This window comes from Schistocerca nitens, chromosome 5 (assembly GCF_023898315.1).
Source record: "Schistocerca nitens isolate TAMUIC-IGC-003100 chromosome 5, iqSchNite1.1, whole genome shotgun sequence".
NCBI classification, from domain to species: Eukaryota; Metazoa; Arthropoda; class Insecta; order Orthoptera; family Acrididae; genus Schistocerca; species Schistocerca nitens.
In genome coordinates, this window is record NC_064618.1 from 278,240,094 (window position 1) to 278,262,393 (window position 22,300).

General features: G+C 42.8%; 1 protein-coding gene across 1 annotated transcript in view; it reads right to left on the minus strand.

Annotated features, from left to right (window-relative positions):
• Positions 1 to 1,368: 1,368 nt before the first annotated feature.
• LOC126260028 (CCA tRNA nucleotidyltransferase 1, mitochondrial) overlaps positions 1,369 to 22,300 on the minus strand; it is a 67,680-nt gene continuing 46,748 nt past the window's right edge. Inside the window, exons 7-10 of the mRNA XM_049957201.1 lie at positions 21,880 to 21,992; positions 21,296 to 21,399; positions 13,329 to 13,501; positions 1,369 to 1,551 (exon numbers count right to left, since the gene is read on the minus strand). Coding sequence (XP_049813158.1) covers positions 1,415 to 1,551; positions 13,329 to 13,501; positions 21,296 to 21,399; positions 21,880 to 21,992 — 527 coding nt within the window. The 3' untranslated portion in view covers positions 1,369 to 1,414. The remainder of the gene's footprint in view (positions 1,552 to 13,328; positions 13,502 to 21,295; positions 21,400 to 21,879; positions 21,993 to 22,300) is intronic.

Consider the following 22,300-nt stretch of genomic DNA (forward strand, 5'->3'; position numbering starts at 1 on the left):
ACATCACAATACTGCCTTGCATTTGCAGTTGGTATGCTGATGTGCTGAAGTTTCAAAATGGACGAAGAAACAAGTCGCAATTTTAATTCATCAATCTTCTGTGCACTCTCAAGAGCTTCAAAAATATATTTTTTAAATAGTTGTCTCAATGTGGTAAGGGTCACCTGCTGGCACATTCTGCACACAACTAACTAACTGATGTCAGTAGTGAACTGTGTCATACAGTCTAGATGTCACACCTTGGGTGGTGCTAATTTCTCAAGAATGCTAGAATGCTTGTACTCCTATAGTGTATCTCCTGGTTTTGGAAAACTTTTAAGAACTGCATTGAGACAGGCAGCAATCTTCTTTGGAAGATGGTTGCCATAGAAACCCCTTAGCTTACATATTGTAAAAGGCTCTGGAAATGTGGTAATGGCTCTATTTTGCAGTGGGCATACTTCTTGCCCACTGGTTGAGTATCCCAGGAACGGTATTTCTGTTGCTCCTGAGACACATTTTGGTGGATTAATGAGCAAGTTGGGTAAATATCTGCCAAAGGTGGTCAAGATATCTGCCTCTTTGTGTGACATGACAAGAACATCGTCCATGTATATGTAGTGAAACGGTATCTCATGTGTTATCTCATCCATCAATTACTGCATTACTAAATCCAAATAGCATTTTGGTAAATTCAAATAGACCATGGGGTGTAGCTTTTTCTCTGTTGAATAGCTGTGAGTCATCTTGACAGCCAGCTTTTCACTAATTTTATCCATATTCATTTCAAACTAACAACTGCACTATCTGTGCCAATGGACTGATTCAAGGTTTCAACGTGTCTTTTTCTCCCTTTTCATATTTTTTAATCTTTGAACTAGTCCATAAGGCATGTTTGGATAGTGTATTGATACTACACTGCCTGGTCTGGCACACAAATTTTAATTTGTTGAAAAAATAATTTTTATGTTGACTCTGAGTCAGCAAACCTCTCTCTGAATATGTAACCTGAACCAGTTTTTATTGGTACATGGAGTGCATATGATCACATTCTAATTTGAGCTTATATGACAATTGGAAATAGGCTGCTGTAGCATTATAAAAAGGAGGAAAGGAGATAAGGGTTTAACATCTCTTCAATGAGGTCATTAGGGATGGAAAACTAGCTAGGACAGGACAAGGATGGAGCACCCATTCCAAAAGAATCAACACAACATTTTAATTAGGAGACTGAGGACAATACAGAAAACCTAAAATGGATGGTCAGTTAAGAGATCTAAGCTTTAAGAGTGAACCCAGTGTCTTACTGCTGCCCCACTATTGCTTTGCAGTAACATTTTGCACATAGTTTTTTCTTCCAGTATAAAATTGTTTACGAGAATGGGACAGTTATTCTTTTAATAAATCGAAATAAGTATCTTTATTACTGCTCATTTTATCTTTTTATGTCAATTCCTAGTGTATTGGCAATAGCTGGTATCTGAGCCAGTAAATCTTCTGGAGACATGTTGAAATCACTTTCAATCCATATTTCTTTCAGCTGTTTCATTACCAGCCCAGTAATCTTTCCTCCTGAAAAAGAATGCAAGACATTAACTTGTGAAATTGCACGTAGCTCATATTAGAAGCAAAATAGTGCCATAAAATGGGAGGCAATAATACAACCACTACCTAACAGAAGTAATTAGAAAATAGCAGTAATTCATTAAAAGCAAAGAAGTGTTAAAAAGTACTTCTTGTAGCCAATCACTAATGAAAATGAAGCCATTTCTTTATCACTCACTCAAGCCAGCAACATTTAGTATCAAATTATATTTCACATGAAGGAAGGAGGAGACCACGTAGGGCCTACTTTTGCACATGCAATGGTTTAATGAGACCATGCTGAAAATATTAGTGTCTACTAAATTACTTTTAACATCTGTTACTTTTTTCTCTTTTATAAATGTGTTTAGCCTACACTGTTTTTTGTAAACACTTGGTGGGGCAATTGCTACACAGCATTCACAATAAACGTTATCTAAGAAGGGGCACCTAATAGGTACTCCGCCAATCTTTAACAGTTTCAATCACTTTTCTACATTACATGAACTTTTTCCTTATGCCACATCTGAAAATTTAATAAAGAACAGTAACAATTTAGTATAATAAGATCACCACCAGACAAATTTTGAAAATGGATTTCAAATGTTTACTTATGTTTGTGATTTTATACAGGATCACATTTCTCTGGGATAACTTGAGAGATACATTCCACAAACCACTCAATCTACACAATATCCTAGTCCATCCTTACTCCTTAGCCCTTGCTGCATGGGCCCTACCTTGGTGGAAGCCTCACGTGAAATATTGCAATATCTATCCAAAACATCCACCCATAATATCCTACTCGAGTCCTGACATAGGCTTATCTTGCCCTGTCAAAGACAGGGCCAACTGTGAAGATGGTACATCAGCTCTGCCATAATTTTTGTGCAGCTTTTCTTGCTAGCAACACCACCAAGCAGCTGTCCATCCAAATGAATGGTCACCACTAAAACTGTGGCCAAGAGCAGTGGCAAACGTGCTGCTGAGCACAACACGATCAATTCCAATGGCCACTTCACAACATGTGCCACTTGGACCCTCCCACCTACATCAGCTTCTCTGAATTATGTACAGGGTGTATATGCGGACAAGGAAAAAAAATTCCTGGATTTTTCCCGGATCTCCTGGTTACAAATACATATTCTCCTGGGTGAAAATACACTTTTGCCATGTTAAGTAAGTGGCAGTATACTTCCCATCGGAACTGTAAAACTTATCCTTTGATAGGATATGGTTTTATACAGCAGAATAGAATTTCCCGGCACTTTAGAAAACAATACTCAGGAGGAAAAAACATGTTTTGGAAAGATCTTTGATGTGCAGCAACATGTACGCTGCATATTTTTGTATTACGAAAATATAAATTCGAATTCCACCACCAGGAAAACTTAATGGTTTAAATTAATATACATAGTGTTGCTACAAGAACAGCAAAGCTTTCGCATATAATATTTGTCTCTAAGATTAATAAGCTACAAGAGAAGCTAAGCTTTCACATATAATGTTGATCTGTTTAGTGCATGTTACACTTTAAGATACATCACACAAATACGCCAGCAAAATTTTTAATACCGACATAAATCTCTGACCTTCTGGGCTCGAAATTCTTCTAAATGGCTCGTCATCAAAGAGTTGATTTTTAAGAGACCAAACACTCTGTGATTTAAGAAATTCATCGTACATTTGCGCACATAGTTCATCTTGCGTAAAAGGAAATTGATTTTGAAAGTAACGCTTTCCGAACAACAATTTGCAATATTTTCCCGTGACCTGTTAGAAATAGATTCATTTCAGCAGTTGCCAGAGAGTGCCAGATAAAAGGCATCACCACGCTTGCGCAGCTATGGTGACGTAGGAAGCCCATATGTTTGTACGTGTAAAACATTAAAAGATCTTACATTATGTCATAAAAGAAACTAGGCATCAGAGGATACACCAAGAGCGTCGGAATTTCGTGAACCATACTAAAATGCATAGTTGGCCTTACAGTGCACATTCGTATGTCCAGATTCCCAATGACGTAGGCCTCGACCAGATATGAAGCATTTCAGTGTGATTTTCAGGACGTAAATTTTCTTGGAGTACCAGTACTGTATTATCTCATGTTTGGTTCTTTATTATGGCATAATGCCATACATGCTAGAAGCTGAAAACGTGCACCTGAAATGCAGCGAACAGTTGAAACTAGTCAATAGTGTGGAATAAATTGACTGCCTCAGCAGAAAAGCTTAATAAAAGCATATATATATATATATATATATATATATATATATATATATATATATATATATATATATATATATATATATATATATATATACTCCTGGAAATTGAAATAAGAACACCGTGAATTCATTGTCCCAGGAAGGGGAAACTTTATTGACACATTCCTGGGGTCAGATACATCACATGATCACACTGACAGAACCACAGGCACATAGACACAGGCAACAGAGCATGCACAATGTCGGCACTAGTACAGTGTATATCCACCTTTCGCAGCAATGCAGGCTGCTATTCTCCCATGGAGACGATCGTAGAGATGCTGGATGTAGACCTGTGGAAGGCTTCCCATGCCATTTCCACCTGGCGCCTCAGCTGGACCAGCGTTCGTGCTGGACGTGCAGACCGCGTGAGACGACGCTTCATCCAGTCCCAAACATGCTCAATGGGGGACAGATCCGGAGATCTTGCTGGCCAGGGTAGTTGACTTACACCTTCTAGAGCACGTTGGGTGGCACGGGATACATGCGGACGTGCATTGTCCTGTTGGAACAGCAAGTTCCCTTGCCGGTCTAGGAATGGTAGAACGATGGGTTCGATGACGGTTTGGATGTACCGTGCACTATTCAGTGTCCCCTCGACGATCACCAGTGGTGTACGGCCAGTGTAGGAGATCGCTCCCCACACCATGATGCCGGGTGTTGGCCCTGTGTGCCTCGGTCGTATGCAGTCCTGATTGTGGCGCTCACCTGCACGGCGCCAAACACGCATACGACCATCATTGGCACCAAGGCAGAAGCGACTCTCATCGCTGAAGACGACACGTCTCCATACGTCCCTCCATTCACGCCTGTCGCGACACCATTGGAGGCGGGCTGCACGATGTTGGGGCGTGAGCGGAAGACGGCCTAACGGTGTGCGGGACCGTAGCCCAGCTTCATGGAGACGGTTGCGAATGGTCCTCGCCGATACCCCAGGAGCAACAGTGTCCCTAATTTGCTGGGAGGGGGCGGTGCGGTCCCCTACGGCACTGCGTAGGATCCTACGGTCTTGGCGTGCACCCGTGCGTCGCTGCGGTCCGGTCCCAGGTCGACGGGCACGTGCACCTTCCGCCGACCACTGGCGACAACATCGATGTACTGTGGAGACCTCACGCCCCACGTGTTGAGCAATTCGGCGGTACGTCCACCCGGCCTCCCGCATGCCCACTATACGCCCTCGCTCAAAGTCCGTCAACTGCACATACGGTTCACGTCCACGCTGTCGCGGCATGCTACCAGTGTTAAAGACTGCGATGGAGCTCCGTATGCCACGGCAAACTGGCTGACACTGACGGCGGCGGTGCACAAATGCTGCGCAGCTAGCGCCATTCGACGGCCAACACCGCGGTTCCTGGTGTGTCCGCTGTGCCGTGCGTGTGATCATTGCTTGTACAGCCCTCTCGCAGTGTCCGGAGCAAGTATGGTGGGTCTGACACACCGGTGTCAATGTGTTCTTTTTTCCATTTCCAGGAGTGTATATATAAAAAGAAAGATGATGAGACTTACCAAACAAAAGCGCTGGCAGGTAACGGATTGGGTAGGGATTCCAGGCGTTTGAGGAAGTGGTTGGTGTCTTTGATGAAGGATGGGAGACTGCATGTAATGGGTTGAAGGTGTTGATCTACATAGGCAGAGATACGCTCTGTGCGGGCTTGGTAACCAGCTACAATGGGGCGGCCAGGATGACTGGGTTTGTGAATTTTAGGAAGAAGGTAGAAGGTAGGGGTGCGGGGTGTCGGTGGGGTCAGGAGGTTGATGGAGTCAGGTGAAAGGTTTTGTAGGGGGCCTAAGGTTCTGAGGATTCCTTGAAGCTCTGCCTGGACATCAGGAATGGGATTACCTTGGCAAACTTTGTATGTGGTGTTGTCTGAAAGCTGACGCAGTCCCTCAGCCACATACTCCCGACGATCAAGTACCACGGTCGTGGAACCCTTGTCCGCCGGAAGGATGACGATGGACCGGTCAGCCTTCAGATCACGGATAGCCTGCGCTTCAGCAGTGGTGATGTTGGGAGTAGGATTAAGGTTTTTTAAGAAGGATTGAGAGGCAAGGCTGGAAGTCAGAAATTCCTGGAAGGTTTGGAGAGGGTGATTTTGAGGAAGAGGAGGTGGGTCCCGCTGTGACGGAGGACGGAACTGTTCCAGGCAGGGTTCAATTTGGATAGTGTCTTGGGGAGTTGGATCATTAGAAGTAGGATTAGGATCATTTTTCTTCGTGGCAAAGTGATACTTCCAGCAGAGAGTACGAGTGTACGACAGGTTTTCACGTCATTATTTCTTCGCCAGACTATTGTTAGCCTCATTTTCATAATCTGCCACCACAAAACCACTCTTTTAACACATTTACACGCCGTTTTTTCGAAATTTTCCCGAATCTCTCCATCCTTTAACGTGTTTTGGCGGCAACACAACCACCTAACCTATGTGCACATCGTTCTCTATTCACCACTGGATCAACATAGCCCAACTTTAACCAACACTTTTTCGCCTTTTTCACAACAGATCTCCAGTTACTTTCTCCAGTTATTTTCATTTTCATCTCAACCTCATGTTACACTTTCCACCTTCTAATACCATGGCACCCTCACAACACCCCCACAACGACCCCATTAAGTTTTATTTACATTCCCTCCGCAAACATGCCTTCACCCTAGCCAGATTACGCTCGCATATTTTATTTTCTCAGGCTTGTCTGACATTTGGCATTACCCCCAAAGGCCTCACACTTAAGATTCCCATCTCTGGCTGCAACCCTTCTTTCCATCAGTCCTTATACCAGTTCCAAACTGAACAATCCATTGCCCTCACCCACCTAATCCTTCACCTACACATCAACTCAGCCAATGAACACACCTGTCAACTCCTATCCTTAATAAAAGTCCTCAATCTTTCCTCTCCCACTTCCACACCGGCTGTTCAGAGCATCCTCCTACAGGCCAACCGCAAATTAGAACAACATGCCACCCTTCACCTCAAAAAACTATCCAATCTCCTGGTTTCCCACCTCCGGAAAGGCAACTCACTCACCCTTCACAACCTTTCCAGCAAACCTCAACCTCCTCTCATTGCACACAAACCCAGTCTCTCCCATCTACTCAACCTCCCACTTCCAGCTCCACTCCCTCCAAAACCTCAAAATTCCAATCAACACAATCTGGAACCACAACACCCTAATTCAGTAGTTAACCTTTCCTCCAAACCTCTCTCCCAATCCGAAACCTCTGTCCTATCCAAAGGCCTCACCTTCAGCCCCACTCCCAGATTCAACCAAACAGCCCTCGTCAAAGATTTACTGTCGTACACTCGTACTCTCTGCTGGAAGTATCACTTTGCCACGAAGAAAAATGATCCTAATCCTACTCCTAATGATCCAACTCCCCAAGACACTATCCAAATTGAACCCTGCCTGGAACAGTTCCGTCCTCCGTCACAGCGGGACCCACCTCCTCTTCCTCAAAATCACCCTCTCCAAACCTTCCAGGAATTTCTGACTTCCAGCCTTGCCTCTCAATCCTTCTTAAAAAACCTTAATCCTACTCCCAACATCACCACTGCTGAAGTGCAGGCTATCCGTGATCTGAAGGCTGACCGGTCCATCGTCATCCTTCCGGCGGACAAGGGACAAGGGTTCCACGACCGTGGTACTTGATCGTCGGGAGTATGTGGCTGAGGGACTGCGTCAGCTTTCAGACAACACCACATACAAAGTTTGCCAAGGTAATCCCATTCCTGATGTCCAAACAGAGCTTCAAGGAATCCTCAGAACCTTAGGCCCCCTACAAAACCTTTCACCTGACTCCATCAACCTCCTGACCCCACCGACACCCCGCACCCCTACCTTCTTCCTAAAATTCACAAACCCAGTCATCCTGGCCGCCCCATTGTAGCTGGTTACCAAGCCCCCACCGAACGTATCTCTGCCTACGTAGATCAACACCTTCAACCCATTACATGCAGTCTCCCATCCTTCATCAAAGACACCAACCACTTCCTCGAACGCCTGGAATCCCTACCCAATCCGTTACCCCCGGAAACCATCCTTGTAACCATTGATGCCACTTCCTTATACACAAATATCCTGCACGTCCAGGGCCTCGCTGCGATGGAGCACTTCCTTTCACGCTGATCAACTGCCACCCTACCTAAAACCTCTTTCCTCATTACCTTAGCCAGCTTCATCCTGACCCACAACTTCTTCACTTTTGAAGGCCAGACATACCAACAATTAAAGGGAACAGCCATGGGTACCAGGATGGCCCCCTCATACGCCAACCTATTCATGGGTCGCTTAGAGGAAGCCTTCTTGGTTACCCAGGCCTGCCAACCCAAAGTTTGGTACAGATTTATTGATGACATCTTCATGATCTGGACTCACAGTGAAGAAGAACTCCAGAATTTCCTCTCCAACCTCAACTCCTTTGGTTCCATCAGATTCACTTGGTCCTACTCCAAATCCCATGCCACTTTCATTGATGTTGACCTCCACCTGTCCAATGGCCAGCTTCACACGTCCGTCCACATCAAACCCACCAACAAGCAACAGTACCTCCATTACGACAGCTGCCATCCATTCCACATCAAACGGTCCCTTCCCTACAGCCTAGGTCTTCGTGGCAAACGAATCTGCTCCAGTCCGGAATCCCTGAAGCATTACACCAACAACCTGACAACAGCTTTCGCATCCCGCAACTACCCTCCCGACCTGGTACAGAAGCAAATAACCAGAGCCACTTCCTCATCCTCTCAAACCCAGAACCTCCCACAGAAGAACCATAAAAGTGCCCCACTTGTGACAGGATACTTTCCGGGACTGGATCAGATTCTGAATGTGGCTCTCCAGCAGGGATACGACTTCCTCAAATCCTGCCCTGAAATGAGATCCATCCTTCATGAAATCCTCCCCACTCCACCAAGAGTGTCTTTCCGCCGTCCACCTAACCTTCGTAACCTCTTAGTTCATCCCTATGAAATCCCCAAACCACCTTCCCTACCCTTTGGCTCCTACCCTTGTAACTGCCCCCGGTGTAAAACCTGTCCCATGCACCCTCCCACCACCACCTACTCCAGTCCTGTAACCCGGAAGGTGTACACAATCAAAGGCAGAGCCACGTGTGAAAGCACCCACGTGATCTACCAACTGACCTGCCTGCACTGTGATGCATTCTATGTGGGAATGACCAGCAACAAACTGTCCATTCGCATGAATGGACACAGGCAGACAGTGTTTGTTGGTAATGAGGATCACCCTGTGGCTAAACATGCCTTGGTGCACGGCCAGCACATCTTGGCACAGTGTTACACCGTCCGGGTTATCTGGATACTTCCCACCAACACCAACCTATCCGAACTCCGGAGATGGGAACTTGCTCTTCAATATATCCTCTCTTCCCGTTACCCACCAGGCCTCAATCTCCGCTAATTTCAAGTTGCCGCCACTCATACCTCACCTGTCATTCAACATCATCTTTGCCTCTTCACTTCCGCCTCGACTGACATCTCTGCCCAAACTTTAAATATGTCTGCTTGTGTCTGTAATGTGTGGATGGATATGTGTGTGTGTGTGCGAGTGTATACCTGTCCTTTTTTCCCCCTAAGGTAAGTCTTTCCGCTCCCGGGATTGGAATGACTCCTTACCCTCTCCCTTAAAACCCACATCCTTTCGTCTTTCCCTCTCCTTCCCTCTTTCCTGATGAGGCAACAGTTTGTTGCGAAAGCTTGAATTTTGTGTGTATGTTTGTGTGTCTATCGACGTGCCAGCGCTTTCGTTTGGTAAGTCACATCATCTTTGTTTTAATATATATATATGATGAGGCAACAGTTTGTTGCGAAAGCTTGAATTTTGTGTGTATATTTGTGTTTGTTTGTGTGTCTATCGACCTGCCAGCGCTTTTGTTTGGTAAGTCTCATCATCTTTCTTTTTAGATATATTTTTTCCACGTGGAATGTTTCCCTCTGTTATATATATATATATATATATATATATATATATATATATATATATATATATATATAAAACTTCACTGTTCTGCAAGGTGATTAATGCTTGACTGTCAGAAACGTGGAAATAAAATAAAATCTGAAACTAGTAACATATTTTAGCTTTCCGTAATTATGTGAATGTATTTTAATTCACTTGATAGCTCCCAGCCACAGAAATTCGTCTTGTTTTCATTTGACTTGAGAGCAGTAAACGAAGAGGAAACAGAAAAATCACTAAATGTAAAAATGGGTCACGTGGAGACTACCCTAACCCCCCCCCCCCCCCCCATAACTCAAACTGCTCTGCGCATCAGAACATAAAAAAAAAAAAACTTTTCAAAAATAAGTTCATTTTGTAGCTCACATCTTTCTGAAGAGTTTGATACATAAAACATACATCTTCGAGGAAATGTAAGACACGTTATTTGGACTCAAGTGTGCAGTGCAGCGCCATGCATCTTCCAACAACATTGTTATACCGCACGTCACTGTATTTCGCTCTGTAGAACTCAAAGGTCGTATATATTTTGTAATGGATGCCATCAAACTATTTCAGGACAATGGAAATTAAAATGTCCTGTAGTGCCTCTCCTGCTCCCAGTCGGTCGGTTTGACGTCCTGCCCTCTTTTCTTTTTTCCTTCCCTTTTTTTTTTGGTAAAAAAGGCCCTCACAATTAATACTCGATATGATAATTTGTAACCCGGAGAGCAAGAACTCTTCAGAAAAACTGGACTCTTTATTGCCTATTAGCTACTAACTCGCTCTTCTGTGTGACAAAATTAAATATAGGACAACTAAACCCAGTAAAGACAAGAGACAGGCAAGACAGTACACATTCCTTCAATCCTTAGGTCCTAGCGATTTTTCTCTCTAATCTTGCTACAGCTTTACATGGTGCGCTTTCCTTTCTGCGAAAGGACTACTACCTTATCAAAGTTCGTCAAACGTTTTGCTACATGAAAAATAGAAATGTCGTCGTCTAATACTGAAAAAGCTGCTAATACAAATAGTACCCAAGACTGGTGTGGTTTCTCGATCTGATTATGTCTATTTTGTCACTGTGTGCTTGAGAAAACAAAATAGGCCTTTCTAATATTGCAGCAATTGTAACACACACCAAATAAGCGAGACTGTTTTGGCAATAATGATCATTTATAATACGTCAGAATATAATTCACAAAGTACCAATACGAAATACCTATTTGGCCTACTATAAGCAAAAAGTTTTACATTAGGAAATAAGTTTCACATTTCAGTCATACGCTCCAGTTTATCCTGCACGAGACCGAAAAGTGGTAGAATGAAATTTTTGTATAAATTTGGAATCGTCATATTCTTCCATAATTTGTGTGATGTCCCCGTTTCTTCTCCTTCCTTGTTCTAACAAACAGTCTTGTCATCACTGCCGCGCGAGATTAGCCAAGCGGTCTAGGGCGCTACAGTCATGGACTGTGCGGCTGGTCTCGGCGGAGTTTCGAATCCTCCCTCGGGCATGAGTGTGTGTGTTTGTCCATAGGATAATTTAGATTTAGTAGCGCGTAAGCTTAGGGACTGATGACCTTAGCAGTTAAGTCCCATAAGATTTCACACACATTTGAACATTTCTTGTCATCACTAATTCTGTAACTATTCCTACCACTGTCAAAACTCATTCTCCGGTTAACTTCACTAACCCTGCCACAATCACCGGTTTAGTTATCCAGCGATTACTCTCTGGTTAGGCGTTATTACGTGTCGGTACAATGCGTTTTCCGCGCTACTCTTAGAATGGAACTTAAGCGGTGGCTAGCCAGGGACTACAACTGGCCCTGTCTATGTTAGTTGTTTATTTCCACTCTGGTAATCTGAATCTACGGATTTCGCTACTAATTATAACAACGATGAACATTCGCAAACCGAATCAACCACATAAACAAGCAGTAGTTGGCATTCACCGGTTCGGCCTTATTCCGCTCAGCTCGTATAGCCCCGTCCCGTTTTGTCTGCAGGAAAGATTATTTCTAGATGTGACGAGGATTCCCTTGGCAGAGACATCACGTACACTATGCACACATTCAAAAATCAAGTTATAATTTGTTCAGAAATCAACTTAGAATGTGTTCAAAACTCAGCAGGGGTGCGTTTCAAAATCGTATGAATAATCGATAGACTGACGTGCGATGGATGCTAGATGCTTTGTGAAACAAGGTTTTTTCTTTCCTGAATAATATGAATTTGCCCCCTCCCCCCGAAATTGCCGTCCGGTTCACATACCATGGTTTGTCCCCACTCCCCAATAGATCCGGACCTGCTGCACACGCATGAATCTGGCAGCTTGGGCGCGCCAGTAAAACTTGTCCTGGTTCCCCATGTGGCTGGTTGCTGCTACTGTTGCTTACACAGCCAACAGCCACATTTCTGTATCCAGAAGTGAGAGAAGGTACTACTCATATGCGACTCAACTGCGCGTGTGCATGAGCCCACTCGTAACTGATTAAATGAGTCTAATGTAAACAGTTTTGAAGTCACGCTCATCAAAGGCAATTTGTTGTAATGAAGCATTGCATAGTCTTCCGAAAGCCTTTGACACATTTTGCTGTTGGGAGAGGCTTGCACGAGCACTGTGTTATTTTATATGGCGCATTTCCTTTGCAATTTAAGTTTTATTCTCGTTTTTTTCTCTCGTTCATGTTTTAATGCTGCAGTATTATTCTGCAGTAGCGGGATACAGTAACATCCTTTGTTAGAGTAGCGGTTCTTACCATTCAAAATTACAAAAATTTAACTGAAAACTAAAACAACGAAAAATTCCCAGATCTCCCGGGCCGTGTACACACTGATGTAGATGGGAGTTGTCCTTGCAATATATCCTTTGATCCTGTAATCATCCTGGCCTCAATCTCTGCTATTCCATGCTCCATGTTCACCTCCATCCTTGTCCCATGGACCCTCACTTCACTCATCCTGCACTTCCACCCTACTTTCCACAATCTCCTTCTTCCTATGTTTTACCCCCCCCCCCCCCCCCCTCCTCTGAATAAACTCCACCATGTCATTATGTGCTGTGCATAAGGGGTTGCCTACAGAGGCTGCTCTTCTATTCAGTACAACTGCTGCCTCTCCTTCCCAACTGGCAGCCACCGTGACAATCTCTCATCCCAGCCAAGCAGCAGAACCATCACAGTGTAGTCAACCAAGACAATTTAGTCATACAGATGCATCTGTACTCTATAGCTCTGACAAGCTAACAACATTTTCCATCTTGTTTAGGTACTTGTTGACAACTCAGTGCCTTAACTATGTGATGCATTCTTACCTTTTAATTATTTATGAAAAAAGTGCAGAATAAGTCTGATTGAAAATCAGGCAAAGGGCATAAATAAATTCAGCAGTTCATTCAAATTAATCCCACATCTTCAAGAACACAAAAGAAATTTCTAAACAATAAGCTCACTTTGTCATTGCACTGTGTTTGAGGACCCACTGGAAAATGATACACAGAAACACAGTAACCATAAAATAAAATAATTATTTACAAACCTGGAACACCTTTCTCCCTTAACATGTTGCCATTTAATGGAAATCTTGGGAGTTCCCAACTGTCAAATTCAGCCAGTAGCTGATGGTCACCTCTATATTTGAGAACTTCTTTTACATAATCTCTGCAGTCAGGAGCTTTATATTTTGAGTTAATGACCAATGCCTGGTATGGCCTGGAAGAATATGATTAGAAAATGTTATTATTTCAGTTATAAAGGGCACAAACAATACATCATTGCAATGTCTGCCTATGCTCCAAAATCATATGATTAATATGTCTTACTAGACCTCAAACTCAATCTTTATTTACACTTAGTTTTCATAGATCACTTTCTGACTGAATCATTATAGATCACTGCCTCTTAGATCTAAAGGATAAGAAGATAAAATATCTCTCTTCAAGGCCAAGAATGTGGGATAACTGCAAATACAAGCCGCCTGAATGCTCTAGAGTTCCCATGTTTTTGTAGTTAACAATGACATTTCATAATATTACTCTAAAAATGTTAACAGCATTAACTTGCTACTTGTATTTAATGTTAGCACTTCACATGCAATACTACTACTAAAAATTGAATTGCATTTTCAGGAGTCAAGCTTGTGGCTCATTTGCTTCAAAATGGATTTACTCTCATGCTAAAATTGATTCAATACGCAAGATGTGTCACTGTATGTGAAATATGCAAAGATACCTTAATTTTTACAATATCAGATGATTGGATAGTTTTGAGAGATGAAATAGAAAGGCAGCAGAGGATCAAATAGGCAAAAAGACAAAGACCAGTAAAAGTATATGTATTTTTATGTATGTGTATTGGCATTATTGAAATTTTGTTCCCTTACGGTAAGAATTAGTGGACAATAATATTATCTCGCAATTTCATACTTTCTCAAATGTGTTTTCCTTTTGATAATGACGTTGAATTTAATAGACACAATGAGAAAAGATAAAAATGCAACAAGTGAAGCAAACAAAATGAACACAGATAGCTAAAAAATAAGACTGACATGAAGTTCACAATGGCAACGCAGGAATGGCTAGAGGAGAAATGCAGAGCTGTAGAAGCATGCATGACTGTGGCAAAGATAGGTCTACGCACAGAAAAATTAAAGAATTTTGTGGATAAAAGAGAAGCAGCTATATGAATAGCATGAGCTCAAATGGCAAGCAAGGAAGAGAACAATGAACAATGGAGGGAATATGAAAAACTGCTATACAAGGGGTGGGGACTGACAACACTATTATGGAAAGAGAAAAGGAAAGTAGATGAAAATGAGATGAGCAATGTGATTTTGTGAGAAGAATTTGACACATCACTGAAAGACCTATGCAAATTACATTTTATCAGAATTATTGAGAATCTTGAGGGAAGCAACTATGACAGAACTAACAACTTGGTATGCAAGATACACGAGACAACAGGTCAAATACCCACATACTTCAGGAAGAATGTAATAATCCCAATTTCAAAGAAGGCAAGTGCTGACAGGTGTGAATTTTACCAAAGCAACAGTTTAATAACTAATGGTTTCAACAAATTAATGTAGATTATTTACAGGAGAATGAAAACACTGGTAAAACCTGACTTTAGAGAAGTCCATCTGGGTTTTGGAGAATTGGAGGAACATGAGAGGGTATACATACCTCATGATTTGTAAGATAGAACAATGTAAAGTCCTGGATGGAAAAACAGCAATATCAAAAAGACAGATTGCTGTTCACACGTAGAGAGGATGCGTTAAATTGTACACAGGCACAATGAAAAGGATTACTACAAATATTTTCAGCCTTCTTCAGGAACAGAACTCCCCCCCCCCCCCCCCACACACACTCTTTCCCACCAATGCACCTACAAACCTGTTCCTTTTCTCTACTTCTCCTCCTCCCCTTCCTGCATAGCCGTCTGATGCAGTACCCAGTAGCCCTAACAAGTCCCCACATGTTACCGTACACTCCCATAGGCAGCAACAGCATCTTCCCCCATCCCACCCGTACCCTGCTACTTCAGAACATATTCTTACACACACTCATTTACAAATTGAGCTTCCTCAGAGATGTTACGATGGCGATAACAAAAAATTGCTTAATTTGTCAGTATTCCCAAGCAGAAAATAAAGGTACTTGAAATAGTTCATCTGTATGCTGTCCAGCACAAAATAACATTTATGTTGCTGCATTCCAATATGGAAAAACACACATGCACGAGTACACACGCACGAGTACGCATGCGCGCGCGCGCACACGCACGCGCGCGCACACACACACACACACACACACACACACACACACACAGAGAGAGAGAGAGACAGACAGGCAGGCAGGCAGGCAGGCAGGCAGGCAGGCAGAGAGAGAGAGAGAGAGAGAATGGTTCAAATGGCTCTGAGCACTATGGGACTTAACATCTGAGGTCATCAGTCCCCTAGATCTTAGAACCACTTAAACCTAACTAACCTAAGGCCATCACACACATCCATGACCGAGGCAGGATTCGAACCTGCGACCATAGTGGTCGCGTGGTTCCAGACTGAAGGGCTTAGAACCGCTCGGCCACACTGGCTGGCGAGAGAGAGAGAGAGAGAGAGGGGGGGGGGGGTTGGGGGGTGGTGGAGGCAGTGGTAGGACGGTCCTGGTATATTATCTCAATGTATGGACAATTTATGACAGCACGCGTACTTGATTCACAACACAAAAATGTAATTTCTTTTTAAAATATATTGTGCAATACTATTGCTACTTCCTACTTGTAAGCATTTCATCCATTTTGTCACCTACATTCCAACACACTTTCAGAAAATACAGGAAGAGGAAGTGAATGTCAGATGGGTTATGTTTCCAGACAATGTTTAAATGATCATGATGATGATTCAAGTTTCTGTTTCCTCCCTTTTGCCTCCTCATAGGCTTTCAGTGCTATCAAATTTTTGCCTTTGTGAAATATTTCAAGCACAGTTCTTTGTTAGACTGTAAATCCTTCCACAATTATCTAGGCGAGCAGGTCAAACACAGTGGCACACCATCTTTTTTAGGACTATTACCAATAACATATGCTAGCAAACAAATGAATGTTTTCCTTAAAATATCAGCACCGGGAAAGACACTAATGATTTGTCACAGTAATAAATAAGAAACATGATGTATAAAAATGTCACTTGAAGGAGTATCAGTCACATTAATGAATTTTTATTCATGTATATATTAATATACGTAGGTTGGAACTTAAATAGTGGCAACACCGCTGTGGGGACACTATGCAATGGAATCTACTATTGTCGCTGATAGCATCTACATCTACATCCATACTCCGCAAGCCACCTGACAGAGTGTGGCGGAGGGTCCCTTGAGCACCTCTATCGTTTCTCCCTTCTATTCCAGTCTTGTATTGTTCGTGGAAAGAAGGATTGTTGGTATGCCTCTGTGTGTGGGCTCTAATCTCTCTGATTTTATCCTCATGGTCTCTTTGCGAGATATACGTAGGAGGGAACAATATACTGCTTGATTCCTCGATGAAGGTATGTTCTCGAAACTTCAACAAAAGCCCGTACCAAGCTACTGAGCGTCTCTCCTGCAGAGTCTTCCACTGGAGTTTATCTATCATCTCTGTAATGCTTTCGCGATTACTAAATGATCCTGTAACGAAGCGCGCTGCTCTCCGTTGTATCTTCTCTATCTCTTCTATCAACCCTAACTGGTACGGATCCCACACTGCTGAGCAGTATTCAAGCAGTGGGCGAACAAGCGTACTGTAACCTACTTCCTTTGTTTTCGGATTGCATTTCCTTAGGATTCTTCCAATGAATCTCAGTCTGGCATCTGCTTTACCGATGACCAATTTTATATGATCATTCCATTTTAAATCTCCCAGATAATTTATGGAATTAACTGCTTCCAGTTGCTGACCTGCTATATTGTAGCTAAATGATAAGGGATCTTTCTTTCTATGGACTCGCAGCACATTACACTTGTCTACATTGAGATTCAATTGCCAGTCCCTGAACCATGCATCAATTCGCTGCAGATCCTCCTGCATTTCAGTACAATTTTCCATTGTTACAACCTGTCGATATACCACAGCATCATCTGCAAAAAGCCTCAGTGAACTTCCGATGTCATCCACAATGTCATTTATGTATATTGTGAATAGCAACGGTCCTACGACACTTCCCTGCGGCACACCTGAAATCACTCTTACTTCGGAAGCCTTCTCTCCATTGAGAATGACATGCTGCGTTCTGTTATCTAGGAACTCTTCAATCCAATCACGCAATTGGTCTGATAGTCCATATGCTCTTACTTTGTTCATTAAACGACTGTGGGGAACTGTATCGAACGCCTTGTGGAAGTCAAGAAACATGGCACCTACCTGGGAACCCGTGGCTATGGTCCTCTGAGTCTCGTGGACGAATAGCGAGAGCTGGGTTTCACACGATCGTCTTTTTCGAAACCCATGTTGATTCCTACAGAGTAGATTCCTACTCTCCAGAAAAGTCATTATACTCTAATATAATATGTGTTCCAAAATTCTACAACTGATAGACGTTGGAGATATAGGTCTATAGTTATGCGCATCTGTTAGACGTCCCTTCTTGAAAACGGGGATGACCTGTGCCCTTTTCCAATCCTTTGGAACGCTACGCTCTTCTAGAGATCCACGGTACACCGCTGCAAGAAGGCGGGCAAGTTCCTTCGCATACTCTGTGTAAAATCGAACTGGTATCCCATCAGGTCCAGTGGCCTTTCCTCTTTTGAGCGATTTTAATTGTTTCTCTATCCCTCTGTCGTCTATTTCAATATCTCCCATTTTGTCATCTGTGCGACAATCTAGAGAAGGAACTACAGTGCAGTCTTCCTCTGTGAAACAGCTTTGGAAAAAGACATTTAGTATTTCGGCCTTTAGTCTGTCATCCTCTGTTTCAGTACCATTTTGCTCACAGAGTGTCTGGACATTTTGTTTTGATCCACCTACCGCTTTGACATAAGACCAATATTTCTTAGGATTTTCTGCCAAGTCAGTACATAGAACTTTACTTTCGAATTCATTGAATGCCTCTTGCATAGCCCTCCTCACACTACATTTCGCTTCGCGTAATTTTTGTTTGTTTGCAAGGCTTTGGCTATGTTTATGTTTGCTGTGAAGTTCCCTTTGCTTCCGCAGCAGTTTTCTAACTTGGTTGTTGTACCACGGTGGCTCTTTTCCACCTCTTACGATCTTGCTAGGCACATACTCATCTAACACATATTCTACGATGGTTTTGAACTTTGTCCACTGATCCTCAACACTATCTGTACTTGAGACAAAACTTTTGTGTTGAGCCATCAGGTACTCTGAAATCTGCTTTTTGTCACTTTTGCTAAACAGAAAAATCTTCCTACCTTTGTTAATATTTCTATTTACGGCTGAAATAATCGATGCAGTAACCACTTTATGATCACTGATTCCCTGTTCTGCGTTAACTGTTTCAAATAGTTCGGGTCTGTTTGACACCAGAAGGTCTAATATGTTATCGCCACGAGCCGGTTCGGTTCTCTGTTAACTGCTCAAGGTAGTTTTCAGATAAAGCACTTAAAAAAATTTCACTGGATTCTTTGTCCCTGCCACCCGTTATGAACATTTGAGTCTCCCAGTCTATATCCGGCAAATTAAAATCTCCACCCAGAACTATAACATGGTGGGGAAATCTACTCGAAATATTTTCCAAATTATACTTCAGGTGCTCAGCCACAAGAGCTGCTGAGCCAGGGGGCCTATAGAGACATCCAATTACCATGTCTGAGTCTGCTTTAACCGTGACCTTCACCCAAATTATTTCACATTTCGGATCTCCGTAAATTTCCTTCGATACTATTGCACTTCTTATCGCTATAAACACGCCTCCCCATTCAATGTCCAGCCTGTCTCTGAGGTATAAATTCCAATCTGAGTTTAGAATTTCATTACTGTTTACATCTGGTTTCAGCCAACTTTCTGTCCCTAGTACTATGTGGGCATTGTGACCGTTTATTAATGAGAGCAGTTCTGGGACCTTTCTATAGATGCTCCTGCAGTTTACTGTTAGCAGATTAATATTGTTGTTCCCTGTTGCATTTTGCCTACTCCTACCTTGCCGCATCTCAGTAGGCGTCTTGTCGGGCCTAGGGAGGGAATTCTCTAACCTAAAAAACCCACATGTGCGCTCCACACGTACTCCGCTACCCTTGTAGCCGCTTCCTGTGTGTAGTGCACGCCTGACCTATTCAGTGGGACCCTACATTTCTCCACCCGATAGTGGAGGTCGAGAAATTTGCACCCCAGATCTCCGCAGAATCGTCTGAGCCTCTGGTTTAAGATTTCCACTCGGCTCCAAACCAGAGGACCGCGATCGATTCTGGGAACAATACTACAAATAGTTAGCTCAGATTCCACCCCGCGAGCGAGGCTTTCCGCCTTCACCAACTCCACCAACCGCCTGTATGAACTGAGGATGACCTCTGAACCCAGACGGCAGGAGTCATTGGTGCCGACATGAGCAACAATTTGCAGTCGGGTGCACCCAGTGCTCTCTATCGCCGCCGGCAGGGCCTCCTCCACACCTCAGATGAGACCCCGCAGCAAGCAGACAGAGTGAACACTGGCCTTCTTCCCCGACATTTCCGCTATTTCCCTAAGGGGCTCCATCACCCGCCTAGCACACGTTGCTGACACACCTACCTTACCTCTGAGCAAATGGACTTGCCCATCCCATGTCACTGGCATGCACACAATCGAGGGAAACACAGTCACTTGTGAGCAAGCAGTCTAACGTAACGGTGTCACTATGTTTTCAAAACAGGGACAATGGAGTTGGATCAAGATTGAATGTGCCAGAGGTCATACAGCACGACAGCGTCATCAAGGTCTTCAAGAAGTGCGTGGGGAATCGGCATTGCTGCACAGAACAGTGGCACATTGGGTAAAAGCCTTCAACAAAGGTCGGCAAACTGTGGCAGATATGATTCGGGCAGGTCGTCCTAGCATCTCTGAAGAAGAAGTGCATGTTGTTGCCACATTAGTGGACAGCGATCAATGCCATACGATTCGTGAGCTCGCCCACAAAATCGGATTAGCACATACGACTGTGCTTTGCATCCTGAAGGAACGTGGGCATGCGAAAAATTGCACCACGATGGGTTCCGCATGACGTGACGGAAATGCAGAAATGGATGCGCTACGAAGCTGTTTATACTCACTTGGAGTGCTATGAGTGTGAAGGAGAGGCTTTCTTACGCCGTACCGTAACACTGGATGAGACATGGGCCACATCGTATGAGCCAAAACTGAAACGCCAATTCAAAGAAAGGCGTCATTATTGGTCACTGCATAAGTCGAAAGTGCATCAGAGCCCCAGTATGGTGAAAGTTATGGGGATTCTCATGTACGACTGTGATGGTGTTACCCTAACGCATTACACTCCACGGCAGACTGTCAATGCATAGTATTACTGTTTGTTTTCAGAGCATCACCTACGACCAGCTCTGTGAAAGAAGCGGCAACAGTTTCTGAACAACCCACCCATCATTTTGCATGACAATGCATGGGCGCATACAGTGCAAGCTGTGGCTGCTCTGTTTGGTCAATGGGTCTGGGAAGTACTTTACCATCCACCATACTCCCCGGACTTAAGTCTTTGTGACTTTGATTTGATTCCGAAGATGAAGGAACCACTTCATGGCATTTGCTTCAGAACAGTTCCAGAAATTCGGGAGGCAGTAGACCGATCCATTCGCACCACCAACAGAACAGGCTCTGCTAACAGTATACTACACTTTCCACATTGCAGGCAACGGGTTCTACACAACACTGGTGACTGCTCTGAAGGACAGTAACAGGTGCAAACATGTAACTCTTTTGTATCGGTTGTGAACAAATAGCTGCCACTATTAAAGTTCCAACCCTCATATCTTTAACATTATTTAATTAACAATATATAAAAATCAGGGAAAATATTCTCACCTCAATGGATTTACTGATATTTTGTCTTCTCGATTTTCTGCAATGAATAGACCCAAATCACGGTCATATGCTGACAGTTTCACACGTCCGTGGAAATTCATAACCTAAAAGAAATTCAAAAGCTTTCTACATATTTGCAATGCTGGTTTCAGAAGTAAGTAAACAAAAAAAGGACACTCTTTCACATTATACACTTAGTGTACTCACGCGACTTATGTCCTAAGAAAGAAAATGTTTTTGTATTTCACTTAGCCAGCAAGAATCTTCATTTTTTTTTTTTTAATTAGAATGTTAATTTCAAATTTTAACAATCTATGGCTGGTAGATATAAGTGATACGTAGAAATATTTGGAAAAAAAGGATTAATGTTAACTCAAATGTTGTGTCAGTAACAAAGTAATCAAAGATGCAGCATAATCTCAGTGTGGAAAGTAAGTGGCAGAAAGTCGGGTAGATAAGTATCAGAATACATATAAAAAGCTCAGACGTCCACTATATCTAATAGTCTGCACTCTTCTACTTCCATTTTTGACATAATTTAATTCCATTTTTTAATTACATACTCAAAACAAACAGGTCCTTACCTGTTCTTGGCTTCTAAGCAGTGATGTGAGTAAAGTCATTGCTTTAAACCCCTCACTTCCACGTCTCTTCCATACTGCTTGAAGTTCTTCAATGTTTGGATCACTGGGTAAACCTGATAAGAACAAGATGAAATACAAATCTGTAATAGAAGTTTATCTATTCTGATTTCACAAAATAAAGCTATGTATCAATGTAATGGTAAAATTATAAATATTAAGTTGTTTACTGACTGAAAATTAATTCTTCAGTATGAAAATATAAAATTAAAGTGATACTCTGTTAATCTTGCGGATAAGAGTAACTATTAGTCATATTTTGTAACTAAATGTTTATTGTAACTGTTCAATAAATATTTTGTTTTGCGACGTATAGTGTTCAATGGCAGCACTTTTAGATTGTATGTAACAGGGGACCTAGAAA